At 32.5% G+C, this 19,874-nt stretch overlaps 1 protein-coding gene across 3 annotated transcripts in view; it reads left to right on the top strand.

Annotated features, from left to right (window-relative positions):
- Positions 1 to 274: 274 nt before the first annotated feature.
- Positions 275 to 19,874, top strand: part of SH3BGR (SH3 domain binding glutamate rich protein) — a 99,400-nt gene continuing 79,800 nt past the window's right edge. For all 3 annotated transcript variants that reach the window (XR_007951825.1, XR_007951826.1, XM_051984774.1), the window contains exon 1: positions 275 to 431. Coding sequence is in view for 1 of the 3 variants with exons in the window: in XM_051984774.1 (XP_051840734.1) it covers positions 387 to 431 (45 nt within the window). In the remaining 2 variants the exon portion in view is untranslated. The remainder of the gene's footprint in view (positions 432 to 19,874) is intronic.

Raw genomic sequence — 19,874 nt, 5'->3', positions numbered from 1 at the left:
CTGGAGCTTCCTGGGCTTTTTCAACACCAAAATAAACCTCTCTGTCAAGTCCTCCTCCTCCTATATTTGCATAGTATTTTCTTATTGGTGTATAACTTTCCCTTGCCTTTTAGGGAGTATTGCTGGTCAACTTAAAGTGTTTTGGATGGGGTCTAATGCAATGTCTACATTTACCAACCAATCATATATTTGCTCAAACGATTCCCCAAAGAATTTTTAACCAATGAAGAGAAAAGCTCTTAATGCTTTGACTAGTAAGAGACAGATTTTCTTACTGAGAAGGGGGAGGGAACAGCTGCTGCTTCTATCAGCTCATTTAGAATTTGCCTAGTGACTTTTATTTCACTGAGTATTTTAGAGGGAGATTCTTCTTTCTGACTCTCAAAATGGTTATCAAAGTTTTTATTGCCACATCTTCTGGGTCCATAGCGGTGAGTTTTTGATGGCATTTATGAGACTTTCTTCTTATTTTTCTGAATTACTCACAGAACTATAGAGGCTGTGAGTATGAGGAGACTGGATTTGGGCTTTAGGTTCATACCGAGAGCTATGAAAGGAAAAGGGGTAAATGGGGCATAAGAGCTGTGCATTTGGCTTGTGTTTTTATTTTATTTTTCTAGGTTTTGAAAGAGAAATGTCTGCAAAATGTGGTTCTCAGATAACTCTATATGTAAGGAAACTTTGAGAAAAGGTTTGCTGATGAAGAATTTCCTACATTTAGTATGATTAACATATTGTATTTTCTGTAGTATTTCTTTCATTGATTTTTTTTAAAGAATCAAACATGTTTGAAATTGCAGATAAATCACACTTGTAAAAATATTTGAAGCAGACTATTACAGTGAATTCTGGGTATAATTTCTTTTTCATAGTTTAAAGAAATTGGAAATATTTCACTGTTGTGTCATATAATTGTTTATAGGTCATAAAAAACAAAAACCTAAGGCCTCATTCTCATACTTTATGATATCTGAGTAATGCAAGTCAAAATCAATAACATTGTAATAATTTTGCTTAATATACTTGCACTAAGGCTTGAATTATAAAGCCCTACTGCAAAATTTTCATTTTTCATTTAAAATAATTTAGAATTTTTTGGTTTTAATCTCAAAACTACCATATTTTCATACCAGCATTTCAAAATAAGTCAGAAATGCTGTGAATGTAAAACAGGGTTGCAAGTTCCCAGGTTTTAAGAGCCGAGAGGAGCTTGTTTCTTTTTATATCCAGTGTCTTGATGATCTCAGATTGCAGCAGTTAGTGATGAGTCTTGCTGAACAAACTACATGCTTTGTGTATATAGTTCTTAACTATAAATATTGAAAAGTCCTACTTCCACCTCCTGAAACTTCAATATTAGAGTGAGAAAGGTGAGACAAAAAGAAAGTAGCTCTATATAGAACAGTGGTCTCTGAAATAGGGCTGGAGTCCCTCAGGAACCATTTTACTTTAGGAATTATGGACAAACTCCATGTCCAAAAGATATGGGATAAATCAATTAGAAGATGAGAAAATCTGTATCATAAGGTTTATCTCTCACACAAATATACCTACTCGCATTCCCTAGCCTTCCTCATCTCACCTCTCCCTTTGCTATGGAAACACTAAGCCTTTCTCAACAAAAACTTGCTGTGCCTCTCAGGGAATCTAGGTTTCTTCAGAAGCTGTTGTGGAAGTGACTTGGAAAAATTCCATCCTCTTCACCTCCAGACCATTGGAATGTGACCAACTTGGACTCTGCACTTAGGGATGGTGACCAGTGATTAAAAGCTCTGTCTCCATCTTTTTCATTTTGGCTGGGATACCATGATTTACATGGAATGGGCAGACATGGATGAGTTGTGATCTTCATTGCAGATCTCATTCCATTCATTATTTTTCTTTCAAAATATATTTATTTTTCTTCCAAAATTTCCCGTTACTGTTAAAGGCATGACCATCCCTCCATTCACCAGGGTTTTGACAACTTGTTTCATCGTTGACTCTATATTTTCTTTACCTTATATATTCAATCAATTGCCAAATCTTGTGGTTTCTATCTCCACATCCTTGATATCAGTCTCCTTTGCTATGTTATTAAAGCATTTCCTCATCTTTTCCCTGGACTTGCAATAGCCTTCTAATAGTTCTCTGTTCTTCCAGTCTCTCCCTTTTTAAATTCTTCCTTTGAATAGTTGCCAAATGATTTTCTTAAAAAGCAGATCTGACCATGTCACTTTCTTACTTTGCTAGGGAGGGGGTGAAATTCTGAAAAGAAATAGGTGCCTTCAGGAGGTATCATTCACCTCTGTCACTCCTACTCCATTCTCAAAATACTCAAGCTGCAAGTGTCCCTGACCTCTTGCTTGAATTTTAGCAGTTGATTTATATACACACTTGTATATTTGTGTGGTGGAGGAGATAAATAGCTAAAATCTAAAGTCATTCTAGTTGAAGCTCCACCCTCAAAGAAGGATCTAATCATTCCCGAGATGGACTGGTCTTCCAGAGTAGCAGGCTGTTGGAGGGGAGGGGTAAGGGGAAACATGGAAAGGGGTAAATTCTATTTGCTATACTTTTTCCTTAGGAACTTCATCCCTTCCTTAGCAGAGCCCCTAGGGTACTTGGCTGTAATGCAGACTCATCTTTATGGGATCAAGTGGGAATGACTACCTATTTCAACCATCTAAAATGGGCTCTGAAGCCTTTAATAGATTTAGCTGACTTTGTAACAATAAATCCTTAGCTCCTCAAGCCTTTGGAACTCAGCCGTTTGGAGTATCTCAGCACTGGATCCTTTAGATCATGTCCTCAGGAGCCATTGCTCTAGTGATTCATCAGGTTTTTGTTTGGATTTCTCATAAAACCTTTTGTATTTCTTGATGGTGAAGACTCCTGAACCCCCTGCTCCCTCATAGAAGGAAATCATCTTCCTTCAAGAAGTAATGGTAAGATAAATGTGGAGGTTTCCTCTGAATGAATTCTGTAATTACTTTTTGAATTCTATGAATTATCCCTTTGATAATTTGTTCTAATATTAAAATTGTTAATTTACTTGGTTAATATTGTCACTTTTATTGTATTGGCAAAACCCAGTAATGAGCATTGAATGTTCTCCCATTTATTTTTAGTTTTTCATTCTTAAAAAAAATTTTTTTTACATTTAAATGTATACATGTATATGTATATGATACATATTTAATGTTTTTTCTTTACTAATCACATGTAAAAGCCATTTTTAATATTCATTTAAAAATTTTTGACTTCCAAATTCACTCCTTCATTTCCTTCCACCCACTGAGAAGGCAAACAATTTGACATATTATACATCATCACATCATGCAAGACATATTTCCATATTAGCCATGTTGGAAAAGAGAACTTAGATTAAAAAGAAAAAAAAACCCAAAGGAAATTGAAAAAGTATGTTTTCATCTTAATTCAGACTTCATCAGTTCTTTCTCTGAAGATGGAAAGCAGTTTTCATAATAAATTCTTCAGAATTGTCTTGGATTATTGTTTTGCTGAGAATAACTAAAATCTTCACAATTGATCATCATACAATATTTTGGATATTGTGCACAATGATTTCCTAGTTCTCCTCACCTCATTTTGCATCTGTTCATATAAGTTCTATTCTGAAACTATTATGCTCATCATTTCTTATAGCACAATATTATTCTGTCACAATCATATACCAAAACTTGTTCAGTCCAAATGATGGGAATACCTTCAATTTCCAATTCTTTGCTACCACAAAAAAGAGCTGCTTTAAATATTTTTGTATATATAGAACTTTCCCCTTTTTTCTTTGATTTATTTTAGACCTAATAATGATATTGCTGAGTCAAAGGGTATGCAAAGTTTTATAGCCCTTTGGGCATAATTCCAAATTTCTCTCCAGAATGGCTGAACCATTCTTTCCAACATTCGCAATTTTCTTTTTCTGTTACATTAGCCAATCTGATGTTCTGGAGTGGGACCTTGAGTTGTTTTAATTTGCATTTCTCTAATCAATAGTAATTTACACCTTTTAAAATTTTGACCAAAGATAGCTTTGATTTCTTCTGAAAACCACCTGTTCACCTTCTTTGACTATCAACTCATGTAAATTTGACTCATTTTTCTATATATTTCAGAAATGAGGGCTTTATTAGAGAAACTTTCTGTAATTTTTTTTCCAGTTCCTCTCAGAAATATTAAAATACTTAGAATTCAGATTAAAAAAAAAAAACACAAGTATCCAGGAAGAATTCAAGTATAGAGGAGCTATAGAAAGCAAAGGATATAGGCTCACAGCAAAGAATAACTTACTGAGCAAAACTATATATAATGTTTGAGAGGGTGGCTCTTTAATGAAATAGAAGATTTCTAGACATCTCTGATGAAAAGACCGGGATATATAGAAACTTCTTAAGTTTTAAGTTCAAATATATTAGGTAAGAGAAACACAAAAAGATAAATGTGAAAAAACAATAAAGTACTTAAAATGCTGTTTTCATTCAAATATGAAGAAATGATATATGCATGACCTCTGAATCTTATCATAAAAGGTTATAGAGGAAATCTAATTAGACAAGACCTAGCAGTGATTTTGTTATGTCTTGATCTAAAGAGAAGAATGGAAAAAGACGGGCAGAGGAACCCACAATAGGAAAGAGGAGAAGGGAAAGAAAATTAGGAAAAAATATTTTATATGATCAGGTACAGAGTTAAACACATCAAGACAAATAAGGAGGCAGTGAAGAGAGTTGTCGACACTTGAACCTCCCTTTTCTCCCAACTGTCAAAAGAGGGAAAATTTACATACAAAGTTGGTAGGGAAATACATTTCACTAAGCAGGGAAATAGCAGGAAAAGGGGAAAAGCAAGAATGAAGACTAGAGAGAGGGTAAGTTAAGGGAGGAATAGGTATTAACTGAAACAGATTTTAAGGTTGAACAAAAAGAAAACTCTTTTTTTTTTTCCAGATAACAAAGAATGGCAGTCTGAGGGGGAACCCATCAATTAAACAAAAAGAAAACTTTTTTTTTTTTGAGATAACAAAGAATGGCAGTCTGAGGGGGAACCCATAAATTAGGTAATGGCTAAAGAAATTGTGTCAGAGAAATCTGATGGAATACTATTCTATAAGAATTGATAAAGGGGTTGATTTCAGAAAAACTCAGGAAGATTTTTGTGAATTGATGTGAAATTATATAAATAAATTTAGGAGAATAATTTACACTTTCTTTTCTTCCCTTTTAATCTCCCCTTTGCAATCTCCTCTCTAAATTTAAGGTTTGTTTTGCTTATGACTAATCTTTCCTTGAACCTAACCTTCTTCTTATATTGCATTTTTCCCTTTTCCCATTTTTGTGTCTCTGTTGGGGGCAAGTGTATTCCTATTCCAAAATCTGTGTTTGTACTACTATGTTAATTCTGCCATCTTTTGACCAGTTTAGATGAAAATGAAGTTCAAATGATTCCTGCTTTCCTAGTCCTTCCATTGTTATAAAGAATTTCCCCATTTTTCCTCCTATTTTCCTCTGCTACATCTTTCTTTTCCCCAACCTTCTTTTTTTCTTACAACATCTTCAAAACAAAATAAAACTATTTATAGGTCTTCAATTTTGATTGATTATATTTATGACTCCCTGTGACATTCTGGTTCTAAAAAAAATTCTTTTAACATCCCCCTTCTCCTAATTAGAATATAAACAATTCATCTTTTAAAGTCCTTGTATTTATCTTTTTATTTTTCTCCTGATTCTTATATTTATATTTCAGAGTTTCTTTTCAATTCTGTTTTTTTTCCCATCAAGAATGTTTGAAAGACCTTTATTTCATTGAACATCCATTTTTCCCTTGTTAGTTTTATATTCAATTTTACTGAGTAAATTATTCTTGGCTCCAAGCCTTTGTTTTTTATCTTTTGGTCTATCATATTTTATATTTTTGGTTCATTATAATGATGGTTTCTAAGAGTTGTAGAATTCTGATTATGTTTCCTTGATTTTCAAATTCTTTCTTTATGATTGCTGGTAGTATTTTTTTTTTTTTAAATTTTATATTGAAGCTCAATGTCATGGCAGTGATTTTTTGGAAAGTTTTGTTTTGGGGTGTCTTCCAGGAGGCGTATTTTTACATCAGAATAATTTTCTGTAATGATTTCCTGAAATATTTTAACAATGTTCTCTTTTTGATTCTATATTTCAGATAATTTTATGATTCTTGAGTTTTCTTTACTTGATCAGTTTTCCAGTTTAGTTTTTTTTTTAAGTATGAGGTATCTTACATTTTCCTTTATTTTCTCAATCTTTTGACTGTATTGTTTTATAGATTCTTGTTTTCTTCTGGAATCATTACTTTTCATGTTGTTCTTTAAGGCAGTTTGTTATTAAAGATTTCTTTAATCTCTTTTTTAACTGTTAAGCCATGCTTCTTCTTCATTTCTTTTTTAATGTCTTTTTTAAAAAAAAACTCTTGCATTATTTCTTTGAAGAATTCTAATTGTTTTTGGAGGAAAACTTTTTTCTTTGAAGTTTTGATTATAGAAGTTTGTGACTTATTGCTTCCTCAGTTTGTATTCTAATCATCTCTGGCAGCATTAATGTCCATTAGAACAGCAACAACAGCAACAACTCATTTTGTTTTCTTCTTTCCAAGGAAAATGAGCTCAACATTGATATGGGGCTCTTCACAATAACTGAACTGCCCTTGAGAGAGATGGCAGCATTTTCTGGGATGTCAACAGTCTGATTACTAGAATGGTCTTCGTTCTCATCACGGACAGGCCAAGAAACAAAAGTTTGTTTTTAAAAACTACATTTTTTGGGACAAAGGAGGGATCAAAAAGGTGTTTAAATTGTTTCTTGAGGTGGATGAATCAGTGGCAATGACAGATAAAAGTCACTATGGTTCATTTTTGTATTCTCTGCTTTAGAGTTAGATTTAAAAGACTAAAAATAGTTTTAAAAGGATTGAAACAATACAAAAAAGGAAATTTAATATGCACCTATTGGTAAATTCAAAGTATTGATTCATAAATACTTAAAGAACTGGCAGTAGGTGAACTGCATGATTCTTAAAAGATCATGAGAATGTAGTTTGGGTTTAGAAAAGGGTGAATCTTATCTACTTTAAAAAAAATAGTAAGAACTTTGATGACAGTTGAAAATTGTAGGCCAATACACTCAAATTCCTAGAAGATTTCTACAACATATTAGTAAAGTAAACAAGCATGTGTAGACTAGGAAGTGGCTATCATAGAGACTTAGCATAGCTTCATTAACAATAGATTGTGCCAGAATAATCTTTCTCTTTTATTTAGGGTTACTATTCTGGTAGACATAGGTGAATGCTATAGATGTAACTTTTTTTTTTTAAGTGAAATTTATTGATGTTTTTATTTTTATATCACAGTCATTTCTGGATGTTGTCTCTTTCTCCTATTTCTCCATTCTTCCCACCTCCTCTCCCCAGTATTGAACCCTCCTTTGTAACAAAATAAAAACAACAGATAGTGACAATTTATGCAATATCTGCTTCTGTAGGCATCCCTTTTTTGAAGTGGGAGGTGTGTTTTGTTATTGGTTCTCTGGGTCTAAGATTGGTCATTGAGATTACCTAGAGTTTGATTTCTTTTTGTTATTATTTCTGTTTTTGTCTGTCTATCTTCTTTTCCTGGTTCTGTTTTTTTTTTAATTCTTTATCAATTCATAGAAGTCCACATTTTTTTCCCATTCTTCATATTCACCTCATTCCTAGTGTCCAATCATTCTCCAAGCAGTAGACACCAACTTTTTTTTCAGTTCTTTGATATCACAAAAATAATATTTAGATATACATTAGATTTTTATTTCTGTCTTTGAATTCTTTTAGAATATATACTCAATAGTGGGATAGATCAAAGAGTATGAGAAATTTAGTAACTTTGCTATCTTAACAGCAAATTTTCCCCAAAGTTGTTGGATCAATTACAATTTGTCAATTGTATATTAACGTGCCTGTCTTCCAATATCACTCCCCTCAAGTCTTTTTTGTTGTGTTGTTATCTTTGCTAATTTGCCAAGTGTGAGATGAAACCTCAAAATTGTTTTAATTTATATTTTTGTATTAAAGATTTTGCATACTTTTTATTATAGTTATCAATAGTTTGCAGTTTTTGCTTTAAATTTTTTTTTTTATATCCTTCAGTTACTAATCTATTGGGAAGTGGTCCTTGGTCTAATATATTTGTATTATATATCTTGTTTACACAGATTTTAGTAAAGCATTTGATAAAAATCTCCAGTGCTATTCTTGGGAACAAGATGGAGAAATATGGATTTGAACCATTGTATTGTAAATAGCATTTGTCTGAAGTTAGGTGGGGTGAGAATTGTTGACTTCTGTGGTTTGAATTGTGTATGTTCTTGCCAGAGAGTGGTGGCTGATAAATTGTGAGATGCTGAACAATCACATTAGGAATTAAGGATTAGCCTTCTTTGTAGTTTGTTCATTGGATTGTTAACTTGTTAGGATTTTTGTGTCTCATAGAGAGAGGACATGGGGGAACAGTTGATAAATTTTAGCCCTTAGGCCAAATGTATCCATTGTTCATTTTTATATGCCCCTGAGCTAAAAATCGTTTTTACATTTTATGGATCAATCAATCAGTAAAGATTTATGAAGTGTTTGCTATGTTCTGGAGCTATGTTAAGCACTAAGGATACAAAAAAGAGGCAAAAAGACAGTTCTTGTCCTTATCAATTTGGAGACACAAATATATTTGAATACATGAAAATAAATATATACAAAGTGAGTTATAGACAAGATAAATAGGAAATAACAGGGAAAGTACTGGAATTAGGACAAGCTGGGAAAGAATTAATATAAAAGATAAAATTTTAGTTTGGACTTAATGGAAGCCAGGAAGTCAGTTGGCAGAGTTGAGGACAGAGAACATTCTAGGCAAGGGGGAAATGCCTGAAAAATACGCTTAGCAGAGAGGATAGAGTATCTTGTTAGTGGAACAAAGAAGGCAAGAGGAAAGTGTTATTGAATTGAATACAAGTCAGGGAGTTAAAGTATAAGAAAAATGGAAAGGTAGCAAGGGACTAAGTTATGAAGGGACATGTTGAATATCAAACAGAGCATTTTTTATTTGTTCCTAGAGGCAATAAAAAGCACTGGGATTTATTGAGTGTGTGTGTGTGTGTGTGTGTGTGTGTGTGTGTGTATGTGTGTGGTGATCAGACCTATTTTTTTAGGGAAATCATTTTAGTGCTTGAATGGAAAATGATTTGTGGTGGAGAGAAGCAGAAAGACTCACCAGCAGGTTATTGCAATAATCCAAACCTGAGGTGATGAAGGCCTGCACTAGAGTAAAGGAAAAATTGGGGAAAGAAATGACAGTGATGCAAAAAAAATCATGGAAAAAAAGAGTCAACAGCTTGGGAATACAAAAATACTGAAGAAAAATAATACGTAAAAAACAGAAAAGGGAGAGGATTCTGGGAAGATAAACAAGTAGGTCAGAAAACTCCAACCTCTCCAGATTTCTCCCACAAACGAGACAAAAATAGCACTTCACGGCAAAGTTGAAGCAGGTAAAAATAAACAAGAGTTGAGGCAGAACAGTATTCCTTCTGGGACAACTAGAGAAGATCCAAAAAAGGATATCTGGAAGGAAGTTTGCACCCTGTGAAGTGTAAACCCTCTAGAGTAAATCCAGTAAAAAGCCCTGGAGCTAGCTAGGTAGGGAGGTAGTCTTGGCTCCAGCCCAAAGGAATGTTCTCCTTCCCACAGTGTGGGGAGTAAGATGTCTGAGTCTGGGAAGATTAAGAGAACCTCTGCTGATAAGGGACATCAGGTTCAGCCATGCTGCCTAAATGCAGTCCTGGGCAAGAAGGAATTAGCACATTCCTGTTAAATGCAGGAGCAGTGGGGAAGGGACACTGTTGTCTGAGTGAGTGTTGTCTCACTTACAGGAGAGCGGAGTTCTTGGTTTCTATTCCAGGCAAGAGGAGAAAACTGAAGGAGGACCCAAGGCCAGAGGCACCATCCCCCACACCCCAGGACTAGAGATGATTACACTAACAAGCGCTATAAATAAATTTTTAAATAGAGCAGACAAAGAAGAAAGAACCTAACCAGAGAAAGTTACTATAGAAATAGAGAAGACTGGGGTTCATTTTTCAGAAGACAATGCCCAAGAAAAAAAAAAGCCTCTTCTAACCCCCAAAAATTAATGTCAGATGGTCACTTGCCCAAAAAACAATTCATAGGAGAAACCAAAAAAAACCTCTAAAAATCAAAATAATTCATAAAACTCAAAAATACTCTAAAAATAAAAAAATTAAATAATACAAATATATTTTAAAAGTGCAGATTAATGGGAAAAGGGATAAGGTGTATAGATTAATGGGAAATGGGATAAAAAGAGATGGGGTTGAGAGAAAGAGTATAAGAGATATCCTTGGAAGGATTTCATACATCCTAAATTGGATATTCAGTTGAAATATTAATCTAAACATGCCTAAAACAGAATTCATTCTCTTTTTTCCTAAATCTTCCCTGCCTCCTACCTTAGTACTATTTTTTGATGGCTCTTCTGAATCATTTGATAGATTCCTAGCTTAGTTCCATTGTCTTTTCAGGAATGCTGATGTAAAATGATGCTAGAGGAATCCAATAGGAAATACTCAATAACCTAGCCCAATGATCTCAATCCTGTTTTTTTTTAATTTTATTTTCTCTCTTTTTCTAATCATTTTTTGAAACTGTATTATGCTCTCATAAAACCTATGATCCAGTAGGGGAAAAAAAAAACTTTACTAGACTTTACCATTTCTTCAGGATATCTTTATATTTCCTTTGTTCAGCAAACTCCCAGGAAAAGCTGTGTTCATTGTTTCTACTTCCACTTCTCTCTTTGCCATTTAACTTCTAATCTTAATACTCAACCAAACCTGTTCTCTCAAAAGTTATCAATGATTTCTTATTTTTTATTATCCTTGAACTAAAACAATGAAGAAACATATTCATTTACAAACACAAAGAAAAACAAAATAAAAAGAATTGTATATAAAAGCACAAATCTTTACTATGTAAAGCTTATAGGTTTTTAAAGTATATAAAAATTCAACACAGGAGTCTCAAAACTGTCCTTGTCTGTGTCTCCCTTTAAGATTCTTCTAATCTTTCATTTGCTTTCATTACCCCTCATTAAGCATTAAAAATCTCATAACTAATATATATATATAAAAGCAAAACAAATATATGCAATTTTTCAAATTTTGTGGAACAATTCTATTGATCATTTAATTGTCAAATCCATTATCTTTTCTCAGTTCTAATCCACCTCAATCAATTTTCTTCATTTGACATATAATATTTACTCTTGTCTCTTTAGAGTAATTTTTCATATTTGGGATTCAAGTATTTTAATGTGGTTGTGTTCTTTTACTCTTGTTCTTTATTTTCTTTCATTATTTCTCATTGGGTCTTTGTGACTTTCCATTTGAATTCCATTTATCTTTTGTATTAAATTAATTAGTCTTTCATTAGAGTGGTTGATTTCTTAATTTAAAACTAATTTTTAATCTTATTTTTTCTGAATTTTTTGATGGCTTTTCTAAACCATTTGATAGGTTCCTAGCATGACTCCATTATCTTTTCAGAAAGACATGCAGAATTGATGAGCTCTTCATCTACTTAAGGGATTTTGAGTGAAACTACTTTTTTTCCCTTTTCTTTCTTTTTTTTTCCCCAAAGAACTCATCTGGTTCTTTTTCTGAGTGTTTTTTAGAATTTTTTTTCCTGTTTTTTTTTTTTGTCTACTTTTATAACTATCAATTTTTTCTATGAGGTTCTTGATTAAAATATTCAATCCTTTCCTTTCAAAAGGTCCAGAATAGCTATATTCCTCCCCTGAATCCTTAACTAGAGTTGACCAAGATCTGTTATGTTACCCTTAGAGAGTGAGAGTGACCAATTGGGACTTGGCTGGAGGAAGACTGTGTAATTTGATAATCATCAAATTACTCTGTAGAAAGACTTATTATCTACCTTAATTAGTCCTATTCTCTTACCTTTATTGATCTTCCATCTCCAACTGCTTTTCAGACATCCCAAATTAGATGTACAGTTGAAATATTAACCTAAACATGCGCAAAACAGAACTCATTCTTTTTCTTCCTAAATCTTCCCTGCCTCCTACTTTATTACTGTAGAGAGCAACACTATCCTCCCAGTTCCTTCGGTTCTAAATTTAGGAGTTATTCTCTACTCCTTATTTAATATTTTTCAATCTCTACATCCACGCTAGTTCCTAAGGCTTGTCAATTTTACCTCTGCAACATCTCTTACATATGCCCCTTATTTAAAGTTGTTTGAAAGGAAATTTGGGAGAGCTAAAATGAGTCCCTCCCTTTCCTCTGCCATCCTGGCTTTGCCTCTCAGAAAGAAAGACTCTTAAGAAAAAGCTGATGTGTTACTGGGTTACCTTGATCAGATTCCAAGCCCCAGCTTACAATATCTGACACTTAATGAATTCTTCCTTGGGAAAATACTAAACTCTCACTCTCTCTCTCTCTCTCTCTCTCTCTCTCTCTCTCTCTCTCTCTGTTGAGCTAAATTATCTTGTTCCCAGTGGAGAGCTCATTCACACTCTATGTTGTCTGGTAAATTCTTATCTTTATTACTTCTCTGATTTCTATTTGCTATGGGCTTGGATAAATAGGTTTATTTGCTATTTATATTCTTTGAAGAATTGGAATTTGGGTGCACCATTCTTCTGAAGGGTTAGTGTTTAGAAACTAGATTTGAACCTAGATATTATTTTCTATAGATTAACAATATTTAAGAGGGCAGATGGATATATAATTCTAGTCTGGAACACTTTTCCTCTTTGAGAAGAGTAGAAAGGCCAACCTTATGGCTATAGTATTCTGCTTTCCTTTCTGGCAGAAATCAGTCTCCCTTGGAGAACAATAGTCAGAAAAGATTCTAGAGATAACTAGTCATCTCTTCTTTTGAGCTAAATCTAGAAAGACCCATATAAATATATATAATCTACAAGGGTAACTCATAGCATCTATATGCCCTATCCGTGGTATTATTTAAAAAACTAAAACATATGACTATTTGTCAATTGAGGAATGATTCATATTCTTTTTTTTAACTTTCTAGTATTTTTATTTTTAATTTAAAATTTTTTAAATTATAGCTTTTTATTTACAAGTTATATGCATAGGTAATTTTACAGAATTGACAATTGCCAAACCTTTTGTTCCAATTTTTCCCCTCCTTCCCCCCATCTCCTGCCCCTGATGGCAGGTTGACCAACACATGTTAAGTATGTTAAAGCATATGTGTCCTAACAGTTATTTTGCTGTACCAAAAGAATCGGAGTTTGAAATAGTGTACTGTTAGACTGTGAAGGAAATCAAAAATGCAGGCGGACAAAAATAGAGGGATTGGGAATTCTAAGTAGTGGTTCATAGTCATCTCCCAGAGTTCTTTCACTGGGTGTAGCTGGTTCAGTTCATTACTGCTCTATTGGAACTGATTTGGTTCATCTCATTACTGAAGATGGCCATGTCCATCAGAATTGATCATCATAAGTATTGTTGTTGAAGTATATAATGAGCTTCTGGTCCTGCTCATTTCATCCAGCATCAGTTCATGTAAGTTTCTCCAGGCCTTTCTGAAATCCCCCTGCTGATCATTTCTTACCAAACAATAATATTCCATAATATTCACAATAAATATTCACAAAAATACCACAATTTGGAATGATTCATATTCTTATAGGTTGACAAAGTTCTCTATATATTTGATTTATGACACCTTTATCTGAGAAACTGTCTGTAAAACTTTTCTGCCCCCAGTTTTCTGTTTTCTTTCTAATGTTGATTATGTTGTTTTCATTTGTTCAAAATCTTTGTGATTTAATGTAAGCAAAATTATTCATTTTATATCTTGCAATGTTATCTCTTATTGATTCATAAATTCTATCTATTCATATAACTGATAGGTAATGTGTTCCATATTATTCTAGTTTTCTTATATCTCTTTTTGTATCTAGGTCATGAATTCATTTTAATATTATATTGGTAAGTGGTTTAAAATATTGATCTATACCCAATTTCTGAGAGATTGCAATTTTCCCAACAATTTTTTAAACCACATATTGTATTCTTATCCCAAAAGCTTAAATATTTACTTCTGTCAAACACAAGGTTACTATAATTATTTACTGTTATATATTGTATGTCTTCTTTGTTCCATTAATCAGCTTTTCAGACAGTTTTAATAATTATTGTCTTATAATATAGATTATTATCTGGTACTTCTAGATTCTTCTCTAGCCTTTATAAATATTATTTATTCCTTTTATATTCTTGACCTTTAGTTCTTTCAAATGAATTTTGTTGCTATTTTTCTAGCTCAGTAAGTTTTTTTGGGGGGAGTAATTTAATTGGGACAATATCAAACCAAATAGATTAGTTTAGGTAGAATTCTCATTTTCATTATATTGGCTCTGCCCACCCATAAACAATTAATATTTCTTCAATTATTTAAATCTGAATTATTTGTATAAAAAGTACTTCATAATTATTCCCTTGTAGTTTCTGTATTTGTTTTGGCAGGTAGATTCACAGATATTTTATGTTGTCTTTGGTTATTTAAAGGTGGGTTATCTCTTGCTATCTTTTCCTGCAGGTATTTGTTGGTGATTTATAGAATTGCTGATTTATGTGAGTTTATTTTATATCCTACTACTTTGCTAAAATTATTGTTTCAACTAACTTTAGTAGAATCTCTAAGATTTTATAAGTATATTATCATATTGTGTATAAAGAGAAATAGTTTTATTATTTTATTGTTAATTCAGATTTCTTCAATTTATTTTTTTCTCTTATTGCTACTACTAGCATTTCTAACACAATATTGAATAATTTGGTGATAATGGACAACCTTGTTTCAGTCCTGATCTTATTGAGAATGTTTCTAGCTCATCCCTATTATAAATAATACTTGTTGATAGTTTTAAGTAGATGCATATTATTATTTTAAGGAAAAATCTTTTTATATCTGTGCTTTGTAATACTTTTTAATAGAAATGAGTATTATATGTTGTCAGCAGCTTTTTCTGCATCTACCGAGACAATGATATGTTTTTGTTACTTTTGTTATTGATATAATTAACTTTGTAATAGTATTTCTTATATTCAGTCATACTTGCATTCCTGGTATAAAACCAATTTGGTCACAATGCATAATCTTTGTGATATATTGTTATATATCATCATATGTGGTCATTTTTGGTAATCTGTTTATATCTTTTAATTAAATGTATTTTAGCTTTAACTTTGTCTGAGATCATGATTGCTACCCCTGCTTTTTTTTTTTTTAACTTCAGCTGAAGCATAATAAATTCTACTCAGTCTTTTATTTTTGTTGTATTTTAAAATTTTAAAATGTGTTTCTACTAAATAATATTTAGTCAGATTCTGGTTTATAATCTATTCTGATGTCATTTATTTTATGAGTGAGTATTCACATTCAAAGTTATAATTACTAATTGTGTATTTTCCTCCATCCTGTATTTTCTCACTATTTATTCTTTTATCTTTCTCTTTCTACCTTCTCCCTCCTCAAAAGTTTAATTGACTTCTAACTATTGCCTCCTTAAGCTACACCCATTTCTTAGTTTATACAGCAAGTCTTTCTCTTGCTTATTTTCTTACTTTACTATTTCTCAGTAAGGTAAGAAGATGTCTGTACCCTTCTAGAAGCATATATCATTCCTCTTTCAACCCTATTCTGTTTAGAATAAAGTTGTAGCACTACTAATCCACCACTGCCCTTCTTGTCATCCATAGTGAAGGTCTTCCATTCATGCCTTATATGAATGAGAAAATTGCTTTGTTTTACGTCTTACTACCCAATTTTATTCTTTAGGATCTTCCCACAATATTCAGCTGAACTCCAAGTCTTCTATCTATGTATCCTTTTTCAAACTACCCTAGTAATATAACATTCTTGAATTACAGATTATATTTTCCCACTTAAGAAATAAAGTCTGATCTTATCAACTCTCCTATATCTGTCTTTCATTCTTAATTTCTTATGCTTCTCCTGATTATTATAGGTCATATTTTCTCTTTTGTTCTGGTGTTTTCTTCACAAATATTTTAAGTTGCCTTTAAGTCATTTCATATCTATTCTATTCCTTGCAAGATTGCACTCAGATTTGCTGGGTAAATTATTCTTTGTTTAGAACCCAGCTCCTTGGGCTCTTTGGACTATTATATTCCATGCCTTTTGGTCCTTTATTGTAGAAGCTGCTAAATCTTGGGTTATCCTGACTTTTGCTCAACAATATTTAAATTGCTTCCCTCTCTCCTCAGTTGCTTGTATTTTCTCCTTGATTTGGGACTTAGATAAAATTCCTGTGAATTTTCATCTTTCATATTTCTTTCCTGTAGTGATCAATAGGTTTTTTTCAATTTCTCTTTTACCCTAATTAAAACTTCAGATTAATTTTTTACTAGCCTCTTGAAATATAATGGCTAGATTATTATTTTGATCATAACGTTCAGATAGTCTAAGAATTCTTATATTGTTTCTTCTCAATCTCTTTTCCAGATCAGTTGTTTTTTTGTACTGAGATGGCTTCCATTCTCTGTTATTTTTTTCATTCTTTTGATTTTTAAAAATTATTTCTCAGTTTTTTATAAAGCATTAGCTTCCCCTTATGGAATTCTAATTTTAAAGGAGTTATTTTCTTTCATAGGATTTTGGATCACTTTTTCCAATTTCTTTACTTTCTTTTCACAATTTTCTTAATTTTCTTGCATTATTCTTATTTTTTACCTATTTTTCCCCAACATCTTTTTTTGATTTTAAAAATTCTTTTTAAGCTCTTCCAAAATTTCTTTTAGGGTTAGTGACAATTTTAAAATATTGTTTTGGAAAAAAAAGTATTGTTTTGGAAGCTTTAGAAGTGACTGTTTTGATTTCACAGTTTTCTTCTGAGTCTGAACCCTTATCATTCTTGAAATAATAGCTATCTGTTGTCAGGTTCTTTCTCTTTGGCTTAGTCATAATTTTTTCTTATTTTTTAGAGATTAAATTTATATTGGAAGCATGCTCTAGTCCTCAGGTGTGGGGGGTAATGCTTCAGATTTCAGGTTTTTTTTTTTTTTTTTCTATTGTTTTCGGAGCTCTGAGACCTGACCTCCATTATTCCTTGCTACCCTTGATCTGACACCATAGTCCCCAGTGATTTTGTCATATCAAATACTGTTTTTTTCTGTAGTCTCTCCAATGGCTGCAAGCTTTGGCTTACCCCTTTGCCCTGGATCTCAAAGCAGGGACCTGCTTTCCTGTGAGTAATCATAACTATCAGGGTCCCCATCTACTTACAACTATACTCACCAGTGTATCTTTAATACTTCTTGCCATGATCATACCCAGGGATCACTCTTGGGAAGTATAATTGGGCCCCACATCCAGTGACAGCAAGTGGAGGGTCCTGAAATCTGCCTGATCAATTTCCAATACCTACATAGTCTGGGTACCCAGGTCTTTCCTAACCTCCTCCCAAGTTGTCTTAGGCTTGATTGCTGCTTTACTGCCACTTTATTTCTACTACCTTAACGTTCATTTTGAGGCATTATTTTAAATTATTTTGAGGGAATTTGGAAGAGCCAATTAATTCTCTGCCTTATTCTACCACCTTCCTAGAATCCCCTTCTTTAATAATTTCTAATAACATAATAGTGTCCTATCATATTCATAGGCCACAGTTTGTTCATCTATTTCTCAAATGACACATATTTAGTCAGAATCAGCAAAAAAAAAAAAAGCCATAACATAAATAGTATTGTAAATATGTGTCAACTTCCTCTTTCTGTGAATTCCAGGAGTATTGACTTAGAGATATTGCTATGTCAAAGAGTATGTACAATTAATAGCTTTTTGGGTATAATTTCAAACAATTTTCTAGAATTACTAAATGAGTTCACACCTCCACCAATAGTGGATTAATGTGTTTGTTTTCCCACAAACCATCTAGCATTTATCATTTTCATTTTCTGTAATTTTGCTAATCTGATAGATGTGAAATAGTATCTTAGAAATGTTTTAATTTTCTTTTTTCTAATTATTAATGACTTAGAACATTTTAAAAATATGGCCTTTTATAGCTTGAATTTGTTCTTCTGAAAACTTTACCATATCTCCCAAATTTGGTATGTTTTTGTCTTCTTGTCATCTCCAATGATATGTATAGCTTCTAATTTATTTAATTTTTGAGATTAAATTAGTTATTCAGTCAATAAAGATTTATTAAAGTCCTACTATGTGTCAGACTTTGTGCTAAAAAAATATTAAAGTCCTACTATGTGTCAGACTTTGTGCTAAATGCCAGAGACAGAAAGAAAGGTAAAAGGCAGTCTTTGTCCTCAAGAAACTTAACGGGGCAGAAAACAAGTGAACAAATATGTACAAATCAGCAGTGTATTTGGATAAATAGAAAATAACAGAGAGAAAGCACTAAAATTAAGATTGGGAAAGACTTCCTGTCCAAGATGGACTTTTTTAGGGATTTGAAGGAAGTCAGGAAAGCTAGGAGACAGATGATGAGAGAGAACATTCTAGGAATTGGGGATAGCCAGAGAAAATACTTGGAGTGAAGAGATACATTGTCTTTTTTGTGGAGCAACTAGGAGGACAGTGTCACTTGGTTGAATAGAATATAGGGGTGAGGGACATATGGGAAGGTAGAAAGTATAATAAAACTGGAAAGATAGTGGAGATCTAGGTTATAAATGGCTTTGAATGGATTTAAGATATTGTATTTGGTCCTGGAAGTGATAGGGAGGTACTAGATTTTTTCTTTTTTTTAATATGGAGTGATATGATTGGACTTAGACTTTAAGAGAATAATTTTGACAGTTGAGGCTGGATTGGAGTGAAAATAGATTTGTGGCAGGCAGAACAACCAACCAACGTCTTTTTATCTCATTCATATATATTCTGATTAGAAGATCTTTGATATCTTTGGAGAAAGTAGTTTCAGTTGAATATTGAAGTCAGAAACCATATTTTAGAGGGTTAAATGAGAGAATGAGAGGAAGTAGAAGTTACCTGTTGTAGATACCTTTTCAAGAAATTTTGCCTCTAAGGGCAAAAGAATTGTCATATAATAGTGATATAAATGGAAATATAGGAATTAAATGAAATTTTTTTGAAGATGGGAAGGCATGGGCATGTATATAGGTATGAAGGAATCACTAGACTGAGAGAGATTAAAGATACCAGAGGCTGGTTAACAGAAGGGACAGTCTATTAGGGAAGACAGTATGGAATTAAATCACTTGTATAATTAGAGACATTTGCCTTGGTGAGGCATAGTGTCACCTCTTCATATAAGACACAGGTGAAGGAGGAGTTGAGTTGCAGAAGGTATCTGAATGATGTGAGATGGAGAGAAGAAAAGTAAATAAACTTGGTTTTTTTCTTCTAAAATGATTTTTAAAATTTATGATGAAGTTACTCAGTTTCCACTTAATTTTTAATTTTTTCTTCAAAGATCCTTTATTAATGTAATTTTTTTCTTTTTTTTTTTTGGCAAGGCAATCAAGATTAAGTGACTTGCCCAAGGTCACATAGCTGGTGAGTGTTAATTGTCTGAGGCCATATTTGAATTCAGATCCTCCTGATTCCAGGGCCAATTGTATCTACTGCACCATTTAACTACCTATATACAATTTTTATAGCATCATGGTCAGTAAAATTTATATTTAATACTTCTATATGTGTGTATTTGTGAGATTTTTACATCCTAACACATTATCAATTTTTGTAAAAGTGAACTACACAGGTAAGAAATATATATATATATATTCCTTTCTATT

This window comes from Antechinus flavipes, chromosome 3 (genome assembly GCF_016432865.1).
Source record: "Antechinus flavipes isolate AdamAnt ecotype Samford, QLD, Australia chromosome 3, AdamAnt_v2, whole genome shotgun sequence".
NCBI lineage: Eukaryota > Metazoa > Chordata > Mammalia > Dasyuromorphia > Dasyuridae > Antechinus > Antechinus flavipes.
Note: the sequence above shows the minus strand (reverse complement) of the source record. Positions and strands in the feature narration are given on the sequence as shown.